Source organism: Notolabrus celidotus, chromosome 12 (genome assembly GCF_009762535.1).
Source record: "Notolabrus celidotus isolate fNotCel1 chromosome 12, fNotCel1.pri, whole genome shotgun sequence".
Taxonomy (NCBI): Eukaryota; Metazoa; Chordata; class Actinopteri; order Labriformes; family Labridae; genus Notolabrus; species Notolabrus celidotus.
The window spans coordinates 4,788,720-4,810,386 of NC_048283.1; the positions used below are offsets into that span (position 1 = coordinate 4,788,720).

Sequence of the window (21,667 nt, forward strand, 5' to 3'; positions counted from 1 at the left end):
GGATAAAAAGTGATTGCAGCATTTTCAGTGCTGCAGTGTAGTTGCTCACTTCAACCACAGGGGGCAGTGCAAGCCATGATTTAAAGAGAGGAGGACCAGATCTGCTGCTGAAGTAACCCAAGTCGTCACTTCAGATAATGAAAGACACAATACAACCAAATCCAGTACACAAAACTTTAATGGACCAACAAAACGTATGAAAAGTGATCTGTTCCAGGTTTAATACTTTTGTACAACATGAAAAAGTTCCACTTATGGAAGATGTAGGCACATGAGTTCTTACAGTACACATAGAATATTTTAAACATATAAAAAAACATCTTTGTGTTTCATGGAGGGGTTAGATTTCAGGCACAGATGTCCTCTTAATTTCAGATTTGCTAACAATGAGACAGAGCTGCTGTGAGACGCTTTGTCAAACATTAGACCTTTATTCTTGTATTTCTTTCCCTCCTGATCAGAGGATAGAGAGATTTTTAATCAGTGTTTGTTTGAAGTCTTCTGTTTTGTATGGAAGCCCTGAGCGGACATGAATCTGTACATTTTATTTACTTATTTTTTTCTGTGATAACAAGTAAATCTAAGTTGTTTGTCGTGGTCAGACTTTATAATCAATAATATATATATGTTGTAAGATATGTTTATTTTTTACCTCTTTAATTTTAATTTTAAGAGCTAATAACTTTTTAATAATTGATATTTTATAGGCTCTTGTTTGCTTTATATTTTCTTTGCACTGTCTACTTTGCTATGGTGACACTTGAAATTTCCCCGTTGTGGGACGAGTAAAGGACTCTCTTATCTTATCTTATCTTTTCTCTCGAGATCTTGTCAAATTTTGTAACTTCGGTTGAACATTCCTCATCGGTGACCAGCTTACTGTTTTGTTTTCTTAATCACCAGAAAATCATGATCAGGAGCAAACAAGCCCACTTCTCCTGAGTCTACAGTGACAGTAAGGCTAAAGGCTGATTTATACTTCTGTGTTGAATCAACGGCGTACCCTACGCCGGGGGTCCGCGTAGCTCCCGTACCTACGCCGAGGCCTACGCACGTAGCTGACATGCACCTCCTCCAAAATGTAACTCCCTGTAGAGCCGACGCGGACCGCAAGCTCTGTGATTGGTCCGCTCGGCGGCTTTGTCTTTCCCGCATTTACAGCACTTCCAGGATCCCGGACATCGGCCGCACATCGTCCGTGTATTTCATCTCCTCCTCTCTATTCTTCATGTAATCATGTCTGTATGATAAACAGCAACATGTATCAGCTGTAGATTAACATAACACGATCTGAATCGCTGTGGAAAAGTAAACAGAGATCGTAACGGGACCGGAAACAGGCGACCGGCTATCAGAGAGACCGCACTGCCCTCAGGCGTTTCAGAGGCGAATTGCTACGCGACACAGACACACCGACGCACAAGTATGTGGAGCTCATGTCTGCGTCAGCCCCTGCTGCGTAGGGCTGACGCAGGCTGATTTATACTTCTGCGTTGAATCAACGGCGTACCCTACGCCGGGGGTCCGCGTAGCTCCCGTACCTACGCCGAGGCCTACGCACGTAGCTGACGTGCACCTCCTCCAAAATGTAACTCCCCGTAGAACCGACGCGGACCGCAAGCTCTGTGATTGGTCCGCTCGGCGGCTTTGTCTTTCCCGCATTTACAGCACTTCCGGGATCCCGGACATGTGTATTTCATCTCCTCCTCTCTATTCTTCATGTAATCATGTCTGTATGATAAACAGCAACATGTATCAGCTGTAGATTAACATAACACGCTCTGAATCTCTGTGGAAAAGTAAACAGAGATCGTAGCGGGACCGGAAGCAGGCGACCGGCTATCAGAGAGACCGCACTGCCCTCAAGCGTTTCGGCGGAGAATTGCTGCGCACACCGACGCACAAGTATGTGGGGCTCATGTCCGCGTCAGCCCCTGCTGCGTAGGGGAGACGCAGAAGTATAAATCAGCCTTAACACGTCTGCAATGACCTGAATAATTCACACAACAGAAGCTAACTTGCTGCATATCTGCTTAGAGCTTCCATTGTTTTGAATTAAGTATGCAGTACAAAGTGTTGTACTCTGGTGCCTTTCATGAAGTGTATGGTTTTGTAAAATGAAAAACAAAAGTTATTTCTGTAAACATATTCTTAAAAAACTTTTTTTAAATGAGGAACAAAAAGAAAAAGTATCAGTATCAACATGGAATAATAATAATGCTGTGTATTAGATTCCTTACAATGTATAGATTCGTATTATATATTTGATACGTAAGGGATAATGTATGGTTCATGTCGGTGTCTTGTCTCACCTTGTCCGGATTCTTATGTAATATATATAATATGTAATGAATATATATGTAATGTATGTGTATAAATCTTATGTGCTTTGGCAACAACATGTCTTTGTTCATGCCAATAAAGCAAATTGAATTGAAAAAATGGAATTTAATTGGATTCTTTTTCCCATAACAACCTGCTTACCATACATTATCCTGCTTATTACCCGGCCACTAACTTAAAATACAAGCTCATTGTCAAAAACATTGATTACAATATTATCTTATTGATTTAAAATGATCCCAGTGATTCCACATCAGTTAGCGGTCCATGGTGATGGATTCTTATCTGCCTGTTAAATGTGATGGAACTCTTATCAGGGGATTGTTTTGACATGAATGCATGCGATCAGTTTGACTCTGGTGTTGCTCATGTTAGTGAATGTTACCAGGGTTTGTCAAGGGATTTTGACCAATCAGATTCAAGCTTCTTACACAACCAGAAGATCAGTAAGAAAGCCGGGTAATGAATGTATAGATTCGTATTACATATTTGATACTGCAGAATAATGAAGTAGGTTTGAAGCTGAGTGTGGAGGAGTTTGATTTCCCACCCTGAAACCTCTGAGAACAGCACGTTGCTTCAGGAATAGTTGTGGGAAATAAACTTTTTTGAAAATCCTTTAAAAGGTTAGCATCACATCAGAGGTGTCAAAAGTGTTCACATTCATTACTCAAGTAGAAGTAGAGATACTAGGGTTTAAAAAGACTTCTGTAGAAGTTGAAGTGTCAACTCAAGCTTTTTACTCAAGTACAAGTGTAAAAGTACTGGTTTCAAAACTACTTAAAGTGTAAAAGTAAAAGTAATGTAAGGGGGAACAAAATGCCATTAAGGACAAAAGCTTAGGCTGCACCACAGGGGCCTATAGTGCATGACCCCACCTCCCAAAATACACATGTTTCTAGAGGCCATAATGACTATAATGTTATATTAATATGTTAATGTCGAATATTTGGGTTGCACTTGTTTCAGACACATTCATGCCCATTGAAAATGAATGCATTTCTGTACAATCAAATACATTAAAGGACATATATGTGTACTACTGAGCATTAACGTGTTTCATGGAGCAGAAGATATGATGACTAGTTGCCTGTAAGTGTAATGGTGCAAAAAGTTAAACTTCACAGGCATGTTGCCTTTATTGGAATGTCAATGTACACTACCAGTCAAAAGTTTGGAAACACCTTCTCATTCAAGGGTTTGTATTTATTTTAAGTATTTGAAACGCTGTAGATTAATACTGAAGACATCAAAACTATGAAAGAACACATTGAATCATTGATGCACATCGTCTTCACGTGTTCCTTTGGCCTCAGCCGTCTTTTGTTGAACTTGTAATGAAGAATAAACAGCGGCACTCTCAGTCACTGCTGGAGGGAGCTTTTTATGCTTAAATAAATGTAGTCAATGCTGATCAAAGCTGATTCAGTGAGGAGCTTTTAGCTGGTTATGAAACAGACTCAAGTTAACACTGATGAAGATTTTGTTTCTGCATGAGCTGGACTCTTAAATCCACCTCACATGGATGATGGAAAATGAAGATTCACGAGTTCACAGCTCACAGGTTATAAACTACAGAGTGTGTTTTATAAAATGTACAATAAATCAGTGGCTTCATATTGACGTGTCAGTAATACAGATTTTCTCCTCTGACTCAGCTGCACTGCTCCTTTAAATGCCTCCCTGTGTTCTTATGTTCTCCTCCTCCTTTGTGAACTCATCTTTTATGTCTATGACTTTTCTTTTTATCAGTATTAACCTTTATGTGTGATAGTTATATCATTTTAAATTTCCCTTTTGTAAATATAAATCTGCTTATTTCTCTAAATATGATCAGTTAGTTCAGAGCTTTCATCTTTACATGTACAGAAAACAGACGTAGAAAGGTGATAAAAACCTAACTTTTCTTACACTAAAGTTAAAGACCTTGTTATTTTATGAGGTAAAATAAATCCATGTGATATCTCATGCAAATATAAATACAGGAAGAACCTGAAACAGAGAAGTTGTAGTGGTTATAGTGAGCCTGCAAAGAGGAAGTTGGAAATGAAACTGACATCATTCCTTCCTCAAAGCAGAACTCAGAAATTAGCTCTCTTTTTTTATCAGCTTAGTCATTAGTGTAACACTGAACCTCTCCCTTTCTTTTTAAAACAATCTGTGAATATTCACTCACACTCCTCCGACCACTCTCTGAGGTAAGACACTGGAAACCCTCCGGACCACAGCTGTAAGTTGTTGTTGGTGTTTCCTCCAGGAGGGAAAGAGACCGAGTGTTCTTTGAGCAGCTTCAGAGGAAACCTTCAGAGCGTTTCATGTGCTGAGAGGAGTCGGTGTGTCAGAGTGTTTGTTCTGGTCGCTCTCCAGGTCGTTCTGTAGATCCTCCAACATCTCCTCGATCAGAGGAGGCATGGAGCCCGGGATCTCCATCTTCAGAGTCACCACCCGCTCAGCTCCTGTGGAAACAAACAGGGTTTTTATGAAGCACCAAGAACCCCTCAATCTAATTCCAATGTTTTATCTTTCAGATTTTTTTTTGCAGTCTGTATGTTGCTCTGATTCAATGACAAAAAGGGCTTTGAAAAAAAGGGCTTTGTTATTTTAAGATGATATGAACACAAGTCCCACCCCCCATCAGGTTCTCCTTCTACAGAGGTACTATCGAGAGCGTTCTCACTGGCTGCGTCGCTGTGTGGTTTGGTGGCTGCACTGCCTCCTGCCAAAAGACTCTGCAGCGCATAGTGAACACAGCCAGGAGGATCATCGGTGCTCCTCTGACCCCCCTCACAGACATTTTCCACACCCGCCTCACCAGCAGAGCCATCAGCATCGCTGGTGACACCTCCCACCCCTACCACTCCCTCTTCAGTCTCCTGCCTTCAGGGAAAAGGTACTGGAGCCTCCGGGCCCGCTCCACCAGACTTTTGAACAGCTTTTTCCATCAGGCTGTCAGGATGCTGAACTCCCCTCACTACCTCCCCCCTCTGCCCCCTGGACTGTAACACACACACACACACACACACTACATACAAGGACTCTACCTCAGCTGCTTTTGCACATTAACCGTTAACTTAATCATTTACTTACCTCGTATACTGTCTGCACCTTAAATATCATTTGCACTATTATCTATTTACATTGTCCATTTTTAAACTGTAACTGCACTTCCTGCACTGTGTACATAGGATGTTTTTATAGAACTGTATTTTATTATATTTTATTGTATTTTATATTAAAATTTTAGATATTTAAAAGCTGGAAGAGAGAAACAGCATCTCGTTTTTCCTGTATGTCTCGTATATACAGTGAAAATTGACAATAAAAACCTTTGAATCTTGAATTTTTGAATAAAAACCATAGGATGCAGTGGCCCCTTTTCTACTCTTTGTGTTTAACAGTGTTGAAAACCAATAAAGCCCCCTTCCACTATTTATTTTAACTTATTTATTTAATTATATGTGTACATGTACCTGTGCTTATGTGTGCATATATATAAATTTATGTAAAAATGTATGTGTGTGATATTTTTCTCTTGTTAGACTAGTTAAATTCACACTGTTGTGGTAAATAATCTGTTAATTCTATAATTAACTATAATTTTGTCTGTTTGTTTTGGGATTATTTTTATTTATTTTTTCCCCTTTTTTATTTTATTTTCATGTCATTTTTATTTTATTTTAAATGTAATCTTAATTATTTTATTTTATTTATTTATTCTTTATTTATTAACTATTATTGTGATTTTTATTTGATTCTATTTTGTTTTGTTTCATTTTCTATTTTTGTAAAAATAATACATTTCAAATAAAAAAAAATGATATGATATGAAAAGATGAAAGATAATATATCTATTATTCATATTACTAATATTATTAATATTGAACATGTGCTGAGTGCAGTGCCAGCATGCAAAGATGTATACATAATGAAAGAAGCAGCCGATTGAAGCAGTTTAATCCCCTTTACTTCTTAGTGTCAGTCCAGACAGGCAGAGGTTGTCACCTGTCTGTGACTGAAATAACATTCAGACAAATGTCAAATGTGAAGGTTCGCAGACAAATCCAGTCTGAGGCGTTGGTGGACTAGTGGTCTAAGCGCCCGACGTACAGAGGCTGCCGGTTCAACTCCCGGGCGTGAACTCTTGCTGCATGTCTCCCCCCACTCTCTGCTCCCCACATTTCCTATCTCTCCAAAAATCTAATCTAATCAAAGGAGAGGACTACACAAACTGCAGCTTTATAAAGGAGTGCAACTGAAAAAAGTGAGGAGATTTTTTTATCTAAAGGGAAAAAAGTTGTTCTCTGCTTTTTTGGAAAACTGTAAAAATCAAGTTTGTTTTCAGAAAGGCTCTGTGACTTTTTTCCAAACAGCAGATACAGCTGAAAAATAAACCACAGCGAGGATATGTAGCATTGGGCTGCAAAAATATTATATATTGAGATGATCAATCAAACTATGGTGTTTTTTTTTAACGGCAGAAATGTGAATCCTTTCCTGTTTTTAACTTCTTCTATGTGCAGATTTGATTTTGTAAAAGTCTTCAGTTTTTAAAAAGTGGGATATCTTTGATGTAACTTTTGGATCTAGGAAAAAGTTAAGCACATGTTTCACAACTTTTGCACATTTTAAAGACTATATGTTTGATTGTTAAATGATATAGTTGACAGGGTAATGTCAAGACTAATCATCTGTATGTAGCCCTAAAGTTTGAGGCCAGTAGCATGACTAGAGATGAGCCCAAAGCCATTGTGAGTGGAATTATCTGGCTTAATTTTAAGTTCACGGTTAAGCTTTAGTTTACAGCCTTAATAATAAGCTGCAGGTCACACCAGATCAAGTAGAGCTGTGACAATAACACCTGGAGAGTGTGGAACTAACATGGGTTGGTTTTTAATGCATTAATAGGATAATATATCTAATTTATTTTTGTCAGGAGTTTAAAAATCTTGCTTTAAAAACTTCTGACACAAAGAACTTCATGGAGCATGTTGTACTGGCAGATTGTTTCTTTCTGACCTTTGGCGCTGATGCTGCGCAGGTCAGTGATCTTCATCAGGGCTTTGGGGAACATAAGCGGCATGCTGGGCCGTCGTTTGCGGGAGTAAATCTTCAGCGCCTCCAGCAGCGGCTCCTGCAGCACCTCCACCTTCGACGGCTCCTCTAGATCCTGACGGTCTGATCACACAAAGAAATTTAAAATCATGAAATATGAAAATGATGTAAAAAGCATATTAATCATGATATCATAGTTTCTCGTGTAGTTCCTTCAGTACCTCCAGAGACCAGACAAATGGCGCTGAGGAGTCCGCTCTCAGTGTCGTCCATCTGCAGAGGCAGCAGCTGGCCGGCGAACGTGAAAACCTGATCAGTCAGCGGTCCGAATCCAGCGTTGTGGATCTGAGTACGAGTCAGGGTCAGCCCGTCTGAAAAAGTCATGGTGTCCTGGTCCGGAGTGTAGCGAGTGCAAATCCTCAAGATCTGCATAGAAGAAAGACAAAGCAGAGAGACTGAGGACGGAAGTTATGTTTTCACCTTTACTGGAAAGTCAGCTGAAGAGAGACAGGAAATGTGGGGAACAGAGAGCGGGCGGACATGCAGCAAATGGTGGAGGCTGGGAGTCAAACTAGTGACTGCTGTGATGAGGACTACATCTTCTATGTATGTGGTGCACCCTTTAACCACTCAGTCAAAGGCGCCGAAAGACAGAGGATAGATTTGATGGATGCATCTTCTTTCCTTCTACTTTTGGGGGCTTTTTTGCCTTTATGATAGGACAGCTAAAGAGAGACAGGAAATGTGGGGAACAGAGAGCGGGCGGACATGCAGCAAATGGTGGAGGCCGGGAGTCAAACTAGTGACTGCTGTGATGAGGACTACATCCTCTGTATATGTGGCGAATGCTTTAACCGCTCAGCAAAAGGCGCCGAAAGACTGAGGACAGATTTTATGAATGCATCTTTTGTTCTATGTTTTTTTTGCTTTTTTGCCTTTATGATAGGACAGCTGATGAGAGACAGGAAATGTGGGGAGTAGAGAGCGGGGGAAGACGTGCAGGAAATAGTTGCGGCCAGGAATCGAACCAGCAAACTCTTCGACGAGGACGATAGCCTCTGTATGTGGGAGGCTTAGACCACTAGGCCTGTGGACAAAGTAGCACCTTCTGATCTTGTCCTGAACATGTGCAAGTAGTGTTTTCAAATTAAAAGTCTCATCCTGTTCCCTTTAATATATATATTGATTTCTATATTTCATATTTTTGATTGTTTGAATCTTTTATCTTCCTTTGTTTTAACTCTTCCAACTTGGTTCTATTTCCTTTTATTTGTCTTCCTCACATTTCTCTTTAATTGTGTGTTTTTTTTCTTTCTTATTTGCATTTTCTAACCCTGTTTTGAACAGTGCCATATCAATAAACATCATTATGATTACTATTATTTAAAAACAACAAAATGTCTCACTTACAACAAATCTTTGCTGTGTCAAATGTAAACAAAGGCTATCTTTATATCTATACACAATAACTCTATGTCTAATTTATTTCCTTTTGGTTATTTTTTGTTGTATGTAATTTGTTTATATATATGATTCGTATATGTTATAAAAGAAAATGTGAAAAATAAAGTGTTCAAAAGAAAAATGTAAACAAAGGCGGTTTTGGAGGAGTGTATTCAATTGCTTCATCTCACCCTGTGGCAGTGTTCACATATATATAAAATAACTCTTATTACATCTCTCTGATGGTCTGTTTTGCTCCTCTAGCTTACAGAGAGGCATCTGTGTTCATTTGAGTCAGTTTCATAAACAGCTGAAAACTCCTCTCAGGAGCTTTAAAGATCTTACTTTTAAACTTACATCCCAAGAACACAAATGTGTTATGGATGTCTGCCATGTCTATTCGTATGCCTATGTTTAAAACTTTGTATTATTTGTACACAGGTGTCCCTTGAATCAGGAGTTTTGAGAAACATAGAAGTTGCTGTAACATCTTCATTTTCAGCTACAGGAGGAAAAGAAATCCTGAGTTTACTGTGTCCTCCACATCTGTCTCAGCCTTTCCTGCAAAAAGCTTCATTTCTCTGAATCCTCTTTTTGTATTTTAAGAGGGTCAATTTAAACACCAGTTGTAATGTAACTCTGTCTTAATCAAACCTAAATTATGAATGTGACATAACCAGCAGTTTAAAGCCCTCAAACCGGCCGGTGTTTTTTATTCACCAGTGTTACATAACTCAGGTTTGCACTGGTGCCAAGAAGGGAGTGGAAAAAATGAAGACCAAGTTAGGAGAAGTTGGCAAACACAATTCCTCGAATGCCTCTTCAGGGAAAAATATGTGAAATTAGAACACAACAAAGCTGTTGCTATGCGGCACTCCCCTGGCGCTTTCAGTGAGCGTCAGCGTGAACTATCGAACCCTAATATTGACGAGTAGAGGGAGATTTATCAAGAATAAAGCAGCAACATGCTGCCAGAAGGCTGCTATATGTCTGTCTGTCTTTCTTTACATGTCAGCTCTCAGACAAATGAAGATCCACCAAAGGTTAATACTGCAGGTGAAGCTGTGAGAGATTGTAAATGTTGGATTATGTCACCTTTATGTCACTAAGTTAAAGAACATTCTGGGAGGGTGCAGGAAAAATAAAAAACTTTTCAATCTCAAAAGTTTCCACTGCGAGTTGTTTCCACTTTGAAGAGCTTGGCAGCAAAAAGTGAAGAATGAATAAACATAAATATGTACCAGGATGTCCAGGCAGGCAGTTCTGAGCAGGGTGATCTGGTCAGCCATGGTCAGGCCGGTGAATCCAGGCACCCGCTTCGCAAACTCCACCACCTTGATGATGCACTTAGTGGCCAGCTCGCTGAACTTGTCCCACAACCCGAGGTCCAGCTGGATCCTGTGGTCTGAGCTGGAGTTCTGGATGAAGAAAGATTATTCATATTTGTCAGATGTTTTTATTTGTTACTGAAGAAAAGTGTTTTGCTCAGGGAAGGTGCAGGTTTCAGGAAGTGAATTAACCCTGAACAATAAAAAAGTCCACAAATAGAGAAAAATACTGCAACCCCAAAACAAGACCCTAAAGATAACTCTTTGATTCTGAGTCTGGAGGACTTTGGCGACCTTTAGAGACCGTGTTCTGTTAAACCACACCTTTAATTCAGCAAACAACACAACATGTGCGTGTCACTGACTTCATTATTCCTCTTGTATTTCCTGATGTCAGTCATACTTCCCAGCATTACTCACTTCTGCTGAACTGTCATACCTCAAACATGTGAGAACATAAGTGTATTCTTAGAAAGGGAACTCCCTGCAACAGCCTTCAGGGTGGTTAACTATTATGTAACACTGAGTAGTTATTGGTTTCTGTCGTGAAGTGATGTTGTTTATGACGTGCATGATGTGATTTGCAGCGTGCATGGAAAAAAATGACAAAAGAGAACAAGAAATATTCAATCTGTACTGTCACAAAATAATGCCCCAAAACAAGATTTCCTGACAACTAAATTGAAGCCATATGGTCGTATCTGTATGATCTGTGTCAGGGGTTCCCAAACTTTTCAGCCCACGACCCCCAAAATGTCGGTGCCACCCCACTGTCCCTCAAAGTGATTTAATGTGGCTTCATTTAGCTGGTCTGCAGAAAATTAGCCTACCTGTATGAGCATGTGTCTGTGTTTCCTGCTCCTTTATGAATTAACCTACTGCTACTGATGCTTTTGATAATTAACTGTTCTCTAACCCTAAACTTAGGAGTCATCTGGCAACAAAGAAAGGCAGAAAACTCATTACATTTTCTATTTTCAAAGTTTTATTTCAAGTTTAGCTTCTATTTTTGTTGCTATTCTTTTACTATAATGGGTAAAATGTACAAATTTTAGATAACTTAAAAAAAAAAAAACATTCTGGAAGACATCTCAATCTGTGTCTCGAGACCCCCCAGGGGGTCCCGACCCCACTTTGGGAATCCCTGATCTATGTCACAGTGTTTAAAAAATATTGATTTTCTGTCAAGGGCAGAGCGTGCACTTGACAGAAAATCAATAATTGTTAAACACTGTGACATACTTTTACATGATCTTTTAGTGCCTCAATCTTCTTAAAATTTTGAACCCAACTTTGCAGATGCTTTTATTTTCAATGTTCAAAGGGTTCCTTTTAAAGGACCTAAGGTTTTGTTTTTTTAAGTTATATTTTGGGTTGTTTTTTTGCCTTTATTTGACAGGAAAGCTGAAGAGAGACGGGAAACATGGGGAGCAGAGTGTGGGGGAGGATATGCAGCGAACAGTCGAGGCCGGAAGTGACCGCTGCAAAGAGAACTACATCCTCCGTTTATGGACCTCAGAGTTTTTAATCCCAATTGTCATTTTTTTCATGCAAATGTCTATTTCTGTTTCATTTTAATCTTTTGTTTTCTTGCATATCAAGGGACGGCAACATCTGTCCACAGACTTGGTACAGACTGACTGATTAAGTGTAACAGCTGTTTGCTACTTCAAGTAAGACAAGCACCACACTGTTGTTGTTTGATATTTGTGGCAAAGTTCTTTATCTAAAACTGGATGATTTTTGAGAGCAAACAAGTTTTATCACCAGATCGGTTCATTGATTAGAAGATACTCATCTTTTGTCATTTCCCCTTCTGTGCAAAAATAGAACTCCATGGAGTGTAACTGCTCTCAATTAAACATTTTAATACAGATGCTGAGTTGTTCATAATTGAAAAAGTTAACATAATATAAATATGTGTTGAAAATGTAACATGAGGTTAATCTGCATGGAGATTCTTGGAGAATCTGCAACAAAATACTTGATTTTCAGTGATGAAAATCCTCTTTTATACCTGAGGAAATGTCTTAACTCAGCAATATTTAAAAGATACAACAGAAATATTGCATTTTTTTCACATTAAGCCACTTTATGGCATATTCTCATCATGTTTTATGTTCCCTTGGGAGCTGAAGTGAAAATATCTGTTGAACTGAACTCAACTATAATCAATAACTTCATATCTTAAATGAAATGCTTCATCGAGAGAAGACAGTGTTAATCTTCTCCTCCCTTCCTCTTCTTTCTCTCCTCAGAGGTTTATTATTCTGACACTCGGGTCTCTGAGGTGACTCACTGTGGTGTATTTTCCCAGCTGGCACAGAGAGGGGAAGGTCTCTCTGTGCGCTCTGCAGATCTTCTCCACGATCAGCCCGAGCTCCGCCGTCAGCTCGTACGTCTCCATGATCGTCATCTTCACCGCTTCCTTCTTCGCCTTACGCCCGTTCCTGTCATTCCTCACAGCTGAGGGAGAGGACAGCGCAGGTTAAAAGAGATTTAGACAAATAAAGTGATAAGATGTGATTGGAAACGAAGAAACTGTTCTTATTTCAGTTTTTCCTTCAGTTCTGGTCTTCAGTAATTTTAGGTTAAGACACTGTTGGGAGAGACAGCATACAGCAACCTTGATAAGAATCTTAGGCAACAGCTGAGTGCTCTGAAGAACCTTTATCAAATATTTTAAAGAAACTGAGTCTTAAGAAATGTGAAAATCCTAAACCCTGCATAACCTGCTGAGCATCACAGTTTACTGACTCTGCCAACATCTGCCATCAGCTGTTATTTAAATCAATACCTACTGTGTCTGCACGCATTATATGGAGACTGAAAAATAATATGTGTTCATAACTAACAGAGTATGATCAGCATCCAAACGAACATCATCTCACCAGATATATAAAGCAATCCTTTGATCGGATCCTTAGCGAATAGCTGACCTCCCTACTTGTAAACAATTACTGGAAGAAATGAGAGACTGACTTCTCTGGATCCTGATTGTGGAGTCACCTTAAAGTTTTCACACGTGTTTTACTCTTTGGGAAAGAGAAGGAGAGCGCTTGTATAGAAAACTGACCTTTTGTGTTGCTAGCATTTTCATACCAGGTGTATATGAGGTGTTTAAGATGCAGAGGGAAGTGTTTAAGTGTTGGTATTTGACGCCCAGTTCAAGACGCTTTGCATACACCATGTAATGCGTCACTGGTACTATAGGATACTTGCCTTCTCTGGAGTTCAGGACTGAAGTGTTTGTTAGCTTCACATGTGAGAGCCTCTCAAGCCGAACAGTTCCTACAAAAACTAACAAAGTCTTTTTCAAAAATGATTAAAAAGACAAGGTTGTGCACAGATCTGTCTGCAGTGACAGTAAATAAAACATCTATTGGCTGTTTAATAAGCCTCAGAGAAAATCAGACACCCACCTGAGCAGCAGAGCTCAGTCTGTAAGGACTTGACTCAGAGACTGGAGGGTTGCTTGTCTGAGTTAAAGTGCAGATCTAAGTAGGGAAACAGGGCTGGTGGGTGGAAAAGTGTCAGATCACTGAGCAAGACATCAAACCCTTCACTGCTCATGTGTTCACATGTGCAGACCTTTAGTCTGACATCTCTCCATGCATGGCATATACACTACCAGTCAAAAGTTTGGACACACCTTCTCATTTAATGGTTTTTATTTATGTTGATTATTTTCAACATTGTAGATTAATACTGAAGACATCAAAACTATGAAATAATCTGGTTTTGCCATAATCTGGATTACAACAGGAGTCAAATAGGGCTATCCATTGTGTGCTAACCCTACCTCTGAACAACACAACTGATGGTCTCAAACACATTAAGAAGGCAAGTCATTCTACAAATGAACTCTTGACAAGGCTCATGTTAATTAGAAACCATTCCAGGAGACCACTTCATGAAGCAGACTGAGAGAATACCAAGAGTGTGCAAAGCTGTCATGAAGGAAAAAGGGGGCTACTTTACAGAATCTAAAATATAAAACATATTCTGCTTTGTTTAACACTTTTTTGTTAAACAAATAATTCCATATATGTCCGTTCATAGTTTTGATGTCTTTGGTATTAATGTACAGTGTTTCAAATAATTAAAATAAATACAAACCCTTGAATGAGAAGGTGTTTCCAAACTTTTGACTGGTAGTCTATGTGTTTTGCATGTTTAATATAATCATCTTCTTCAGTGTTCCACCTACTTTTTTGATACTCTCCACCTGACTTGCAGCTAACCTGACAGTATTAAAGAAGGAAACAAATTTAAGGTACCAACAGGAAACTGAGAGGATGTCTGGATGATGTGTCTTCACACAGTCAGGGTGTAAATGAGGTGTAATGACAAGCTGAGGAAAGCGACCAAGTGTGGCTATTTGACGACCAAGTAGAGAACATGTTCCATATGCTGCTGCATGTTTTCCAAAAATAACCCTGCAGTGAAAAATAATCTGTCGAACTGGAAACTCTGGACGACTACTTAGGGGGTTTACCTGAACTATGACAAGCAGCTTCAGAACAGAAGTCAACAATGACAGGTATAAAGCAGCTCAGGTTTAGAGACATATAAAAGAAGGTAAAGTGAAACTACACCTGTGGTTCTTCAGCTTCTTAAAAAGTCTTCTGAAAACCTCTTTATCAGCTGTTTGCAGTCAAACTCTCTCTGCAGTAGAGAGAGTTGGCTGAGAGCTGTGTGGATTATCTGTCACATCCGGGAGCATGTGAAGCCGGGTAACGCAGCCTAACCAGGTTAGCCTTTCGTAATCACGTTGTTAACCGTGTCAACACGTTTCTGTGTGTCCTACTGACTTGACCGAGACGGCTACACACATGTCAGTTGGTTTCAGGATTATGCAACACCTCGCTCTCAGCTGTCCTTACTACAACTCTCCTCCCCCTCCACCTCCTCCCCCTCCACCTCTGTCTCCTCCTCTCTCTGGGTGCCCTACATCCAGTCGTCATTGTGTAAACACTCCCAGTGAGATCATATTACACAGCGTCTGCAGCCAGTGAGTGGTTACATAGCTTCCATCTGTCTGATACATGTGATGTATTTATGTAATGTGTGAGTGTCTGGGAGCAGAGGAGCAACAATGGGACATGTGGATGGGTGGATCCTCCTCTGCAGCCCTATCTCTATCCTACATATCGCTCTACATAACACACACTCTCGTATTTGGGTCACTTTACTTCTGAGTAACAGAGTCTGACTTTGTTTCTGTGTCACAGTCGAGGCGCTCGAGTGCTGCTGGTGTTCACAGAGAACTCGTCGGTGGTTTTGTTTGATCATGCAGATAGTTTCTGTTTGATTCTCTGAGGTTAGAAGCTTCAGGTTCCCCCTCTACTATGACTCAGAATATATAACATGACACATTAATGTCTCTAAAGTAGCAGGTCTGTTAGAGAAAGTGGGCTTTGTTCATTAATAAGACACTTTCAATAAAAAAAAAAAATCTTCAAGATCTTTACATTTCGGGGAAATAAGGGGATTTTTTTTAGCAAAGTTTGGAAGTCTTGTTAGCTGCAAATCATATGGCAATGTTTCAAGAAATGGGTTACAATGACAAACCCTATTGTCCTCAAAAACAGTTCCTGAGTGGATATTAGAAAGTTAGTTGAAATGTCTTGTAAAGCTGTAAAAATACATCTTTGTAATGTTAAAGGAAATAAATACAAACAACACACCACCTCTAAAAAGTACAATGGTGGTAAACTAAAGACTTACCTTTTTAATCTGGCTTTTTAACTGGGAGTAATTTCCTTTTAGCATTAGCATGGACCGCATTATTACCATTATGAGCATTGTTTTAGCATCATTTTTATTTGATTTGATTAGATTTTTCTGGTATTTATCTGATCATATTTTTTTAATTGATTTATTATATTTTAATTGATTTTATTTTTAAGTTTTTTATTTTATTCGTAAGTATTTCATATCACATTCCTCTATCTTGTTTTAGCCTTGCATCATTTTACATGTTGCTGTTGTTTTCTGTGTCTCTAATCTTTGCATGCATGCTTGAATGCATGAACGGTGCTGTATAAATACAAATAAGTTCGTTGAGGTACAGAGACACGTTATTTCAAGATTTAAGCTGTAATTTTACGAGAAATAAGAATTTTAATACATAGAAGTCATCATTATAATGTCTCTGATGGACATTCTTTTTTCTACATATATTCTTGTTGAAATTCTTGTACTGTACACCTTCTTGTTTGCTGGCTGCTGTAGCTCCATGAATTTCCCCATTGTGGGACGAATAAAGGAGTATCTTTTATCTTACCTTATTACAGGCTATGGGTTTCTCTATATGTAAAATAACATAGAGGGTGATATCAGAAGAGCAGACAGCTCCCTGCACTGAAATGAGGAACGTGGATCATCTTGTGAAGTCAAAACTCACCAGCTGAGGATGCTATTTGTTTATTATTTGCATTTATTTGTGTAATTCATTTAAAATTAATAAGTAGTATTAGTTGATTGATTTTTCTAAACTTTCCTTTTTTATAATTAATTTAAGTTCAATTTTGGAGATATATTTTGCTGAGTCCTTTGTTTAGTATATTTAGATTTTTGCATATTTAGCATTTCTTTTGTTTGTTTTGTTGTTTGGTTATTAGGTTACAGTGTGGTCACCTGTGGTTATGTAGATATGTAGGTAAACAGAAGGCCAGCATGCACCTGAGCAGACCTGTGGTTTGGCAGCAGGAGCCATGATTTTGTTTGTTCTTCTGTGTACTTGCTCGCCCTCCAAAAAAAAAAAAAACAATTGCAGAACTTTTGGACATTGGACTTCTTTTCCCTGCATACACTACATCCCTACGGTGCATCAGTGACCCTTCGATTATCTTTTGTTAAAGTTTGAGTTAGAAACTTTACACTACTCACTACAGCCCTTCTTCATGACAGTCTCAGGGCCTGATTCCCAAAAGAACTGCACTGCTTCTGCACCTGCTTCACCTGTGCATGAGCCAAAAAGACATCATCTATTTTACAAAGCATGCACAAAGGGTTAAACAGCCACAAACTGCTCTGCTGAGCAAACTGTGTCACTGTCTTCTTGTCTTGTTTGCTTACGTATGACTGAGTCACTCTGCATTCATTCAGGTCACAATGACCCTTTCTGAGCAAACAAGCCTCACTGCAAAAACCACAGAGTTCACTACATTTTCACCGTCTGCTGAGTGTTTCCTCTGTTACTGAAAACTGTGTGTTCAACGTCATCAGTTCTTTTGTTGAAATGTGCATTTTTGTGCTTATCTTTTATGATTCACTTATGTAACAGGCTGAGTAAAACACCAACGATAAACCTGAGTTTATCATTCACATTTAGAACGATGACTGCCATCAGCATGTCGATATCTTGTGCCAGAAAGAGAAACATGTTATCTGTCCAACCTGTCCTTGAAGGTGTCATAACTTCCTCTCACTGTGTTGACAATTATAATGCAATAAGACCTTTAATAGATAATGAGTGTTTCATTTAGAAATCTAACTGCATGCTTCTTCTGTTTTAATCACAAGAGGGAGTAACAGAGGATGTTTTCAGGCAAACTCACACTCCTTGGACATTCCCGCAGCGAAGCACCTCTGCAGGCGGCAGTACTGGCAGCGGTTCCTGGTGATCTTGTTGATGATGCAGTTTCTGTCCCGGTGGCAGGTGTACAGCATGTTTTTCTGCACGCTGCGGCGGAAGAAGCCCTGCGGGGAGGAGGTATTAATCATTTAAGGTACCAGGGTATGAAAATAACCCTGGCTGAGCTCCAAGACTGCATCTGGAATCTGTCTGATGTAGTTATCAAGTTGTTTACTCCAGTATTTGGAGAGTTTTTGGCGACATTAGAGTGCAAACACAGATAGATTTTTAGAAGGATAATGAAGTCACCGTTCTAGAAGAGAAACCTTAAAGCTATGATAAAATAAATACCTCATGCATTCTTAAAAACACAAATTGATGCGTAAAATGCTGCAAATCTGTGAAAATTCATCAAAGAAACCATTTCATTGCACTGCTAAGAAGTACTATTACATAATGAGGTGAAACAGTAGCTTTTCTTGTTTCAATGTTTCCCCAAATAACGATGATGCAATAACATCCACTTTAAAGCATCAAAAATACCAAGAAATCAGACTTTTTGGCGTTTAGAGTGAGATTGTGCATTTAAAGCTCCAGTGAGGAGTTTTTAACTGGTTATAAAACAGACTGAAATTAATACTGATGCCTCTTTATGAGCTACAAAAGCAAATGAGATCATCAGCATATAAAATTCACTATTTCTGTGTAGTGTGAAAACCCTGCAGGGGGGTAGGTGTCACACATAGCGATTAACTTCATGCTGAGTGTCCCATTGTTTGTTTACATTTCACTGTAGGATGAGATGATCTCAATGAGTCATGCATTTTAAATGTTGAAAATTGAGAGGCGATGACGCGTTCTATATTTACAATGTGAGGAATGTATGAAAAACTTAGATGTGTGCCAGTATATTTATATTTTGTATTTAGAATTTTTTGCTGCATTTTAGTTTTTTATGTATTATAATTTTTTTATTTTTTTTTCTTATGTAATTTTATTTATTGTAAGGTTTTGTCTGGAATTCTCTGAAAATGCGATACTCTTACTTATTTATCTATTCATTTATTACGTTTTCTGTTCGTGTTTTATGTGTAATATTCTGCCAATATTTTTTTGGGGAGGGGTTATGTGTTTTCTGTATGTTTTGATACATTTTGTGAAAATCAATAAAACATATGTTTAAAAAAAAATAATACTTTAACACAAAATGACAAAATCAGCTAGAGATACAGTGCATCACTTTGTCCACAGGGGGCGCCAAAATCAACACAGACTGAAAGTTCTTCACAGGAGCTTTAAAAAATTGTGATTTAACATAAATCTATCACGATGGGGAAATTACAGATGTTTGCAGGTCACTCACTGATATTGTGTAAATGCCTTAAGATGTTAATGTTTCGGGAAATAGTGTACACAATCTCACACAGACACTATGATATCTCTATTATTCACTTAAGTTTAGTTATAAATTCAAAGAATAAATTGTATTAAGGAGTTAAATATCTGACTAAATCATCGTTTTATTCCATTAGGTTAGGTTAGGTTACTTAACTTGTATTCATTAATGTAGACTTGGTTTTCAGAGCTTGAGTCCACCTCAGGCTTAAAAGGTAACCTTTCTTAAAACAACACCTATCAGTAGAAACAAGTTAATATAAAAATACTTGCTATCTGCTTTGGCAGTCAACGCTTCTCCCTTAATACAGTACACTTTACTCCAGGAAGGTTAAGCAGAATGAAGCCTGAATACTCCCCGTTCTGCCTGAGGTGCAAAACTGGAATTGGAACATTGGTGCACATGTTCTGGGCCTGCTTACGTCTTAGCCCATACTGGACTTTTACAATGGCATTGCTCAACAACATCACAGGCATTAAGATTCCTGAAGAGCCAAGAGTTACTCTCTTGGGTGATGCATGGAGGAAAAACATCAGTAGACACAAATATAAATGTATTAAAATCAGCCTTATCATAGCCAATAAATGTATCACCATGCAGTGGAAGGACGAACAACCTCTTATATATATATATATATATATATATATATATATATATAAATATAGAGTTTTAACAAGATGAATGAAGTCAAGATGAAAGAGGAAGTTATCTATATATAGTCAGTCAATAAATATAGCCTTTTGCTCCTCCAACACCGGAGCTGTACATCCATGACTTATTGATTTCACTGATGGCTGCTGGGACAAAGATATTTCTAGACCACTTGGTTTTATAAGCTGGCACTTAATACCTTCGTCTAAATAGAGGAAACTGAAATTCACAGTTTAACAGACGAGAGTTGAGTTTTAAAATAAAGCCGTCAGCCTTCCTCTGTAGCTGTCTGGTGCACAGGTTTTCTGGGTCAAACTGTGACTCACCAGTGAGGTAAAAAAAGAAGCCCAGGAATGATAGATGGAAACAGAAGGAGAGATCTACATAACTGAATGGTAGACAGCTTGTTTGAGATGACAAGGATTGCAGTATTTTAGAACAAAGCATTGTGTTTTTACCAACCTGGATTTTCAGCAGAAACTCTGATTCAATAAAAATGTAACTGGAAATTAAATGAAGTAACCAAATGGATATGTAACTGAGGAGTATGAGCATCTACAAACAGAGAAAGCTATGTGTTATAATGTAATGTTTGCAATCAGAGTCATCATATTCTGCCACGTGGTTTTGTTTATTGATCTCTGTATCTGTAATATTGACAAAGATCCTGTTGTTTCACACACATCAGGACAAAGTTCAAACCCTGTGGTGTTTCCTCTGAGCAAATACAGAAACCGATAAAGATTCTGTGTACATGTGTTACAGGAAATAAACAAACTGACTCATTCATTCCTCTTCTGAGCCTTGCAGTCATTGAAAAGGTTTTACCCTGAACTGATACATCTCCTTTATCCTCTCACACAGCCTGACGCACATAAACAAAAACAGCTGCTTGAATAAAAGCGATAACCTCAGAGTGTACACAGTCCTTTCTCACTCCTCTACTGGAGCAGAACAAAAATGTATTTCTTTCCCCCCCCTGTGTAAAGTGGACCACAGGCCCGACATGTTACCTTGCAGCCCTCACAGGCGCTGACGCCGTAGTGGTAGCCCGAGGACTTGTCTTGACACACAAAACAAGGCTTGTAAGTGCGAGGAGGAGGAGGCGGGGAGGAGGGGCTGGCGAACAGGTCGTCTGAGCTGGAGCTGGAGCTCTGGCTGCCCACCGCTGCAAAACACACAAGAAGAGAGCAAAAGATGGGTTAAAATGTGGGTTTCAATCTGACTGAGATCCTGATTTAATGACATCATGACACGACAGGGAATGGAAGATCTTCAGGTTTTCAAACATTTTTTGACATTCAAAGAAAATCAGTTGTTAGAAAAGTATTTTACCTTTACCTTTCAAAAGTCAACCTTTACTTTGTGATCTGACATTGTGTTTTGATTAAAGTTTATTTTTGACCATTGATGCCTTATTAAGAGGAAAGGATAGTGGACAGAGTAGGAAACGTGGATAGAAGAGATTGAGGAATGATGTGCAGCAAAGCACTGAGAGTCAGAATTGAACTTGTGCCGCCTGCTTTGAGGACCACAGCTCTGACATCGGGGTGCAATCTTAACCGCCAAGCTAAACCTGGCGCCCCCAGTGGGCACTTTTGACACCCGCATTTTCTTAGACACCTCTCCTTCAGCACTGCTTCTGGAAGGAAAGAACATTAACAAACCACTCAGAAATGTTGTGGTGTCTTTAACAGACATGCAGCAGCGCTCAGTCAAGACCTAAGACTGAGATCAGAAGATGACCTATTTAATGTTGCAGGGAAAGGATGCAGCAGAGCAACATTGAGCTGAGAAGTAAATACTGACAACTTCAACTCAGCTGGTAAAGTCACCAACGACTCGTTTAAGAACTGCAGAGCCATGATCCAA

At 39.0% G+C, this 21,667-nt stretch overlaps 1 protein-coding gene across 1 annotated transcript in view; it reads right to left on the reverse strand.

Moving 5' to 3' along the window:
• Positions 1-160: 160 nt before the first annotated feature.
• LOC117823553 (retinoic acid receptor beta-like) overlaps positions 161-21,667 on the reverse strand; it is a 29,236-nt gene continuing 7,729 nt past the window's right edge. Inside the window, exons 2-8 of the mRNA XM_034698776.1 lie at positions 20,809-20,963; positions 17,732-17,873; positions 12,466-12,632; positions 10,080-10,256; positions 7,617-7,821; positions 7,360-7,518; positions 161-4,799 (exon numbers count right to left, since the gene is read on the reverse strand). Of these exons, the coding sequence (XP_034554667.1) occupies positions 4,657-4,799; positions 7,360-7,518; positions 7,617-7,821; positions 10,080-10,256; positions 12,466-12,632; positions 17,732-17,873; positions 20,809-20,963 (1,148 nt within the window). The 3' untranslated portion in view covers positions 161-4,656. The remainder of the gene's footprint in view (positions 4,800-7,359; positions 7,519-7,616; positions 7,822-10,079; positions 10,257-12,465; positions 12,633-17,731; positions 17,874-20,808; positions 20,964-21,667) is intronic.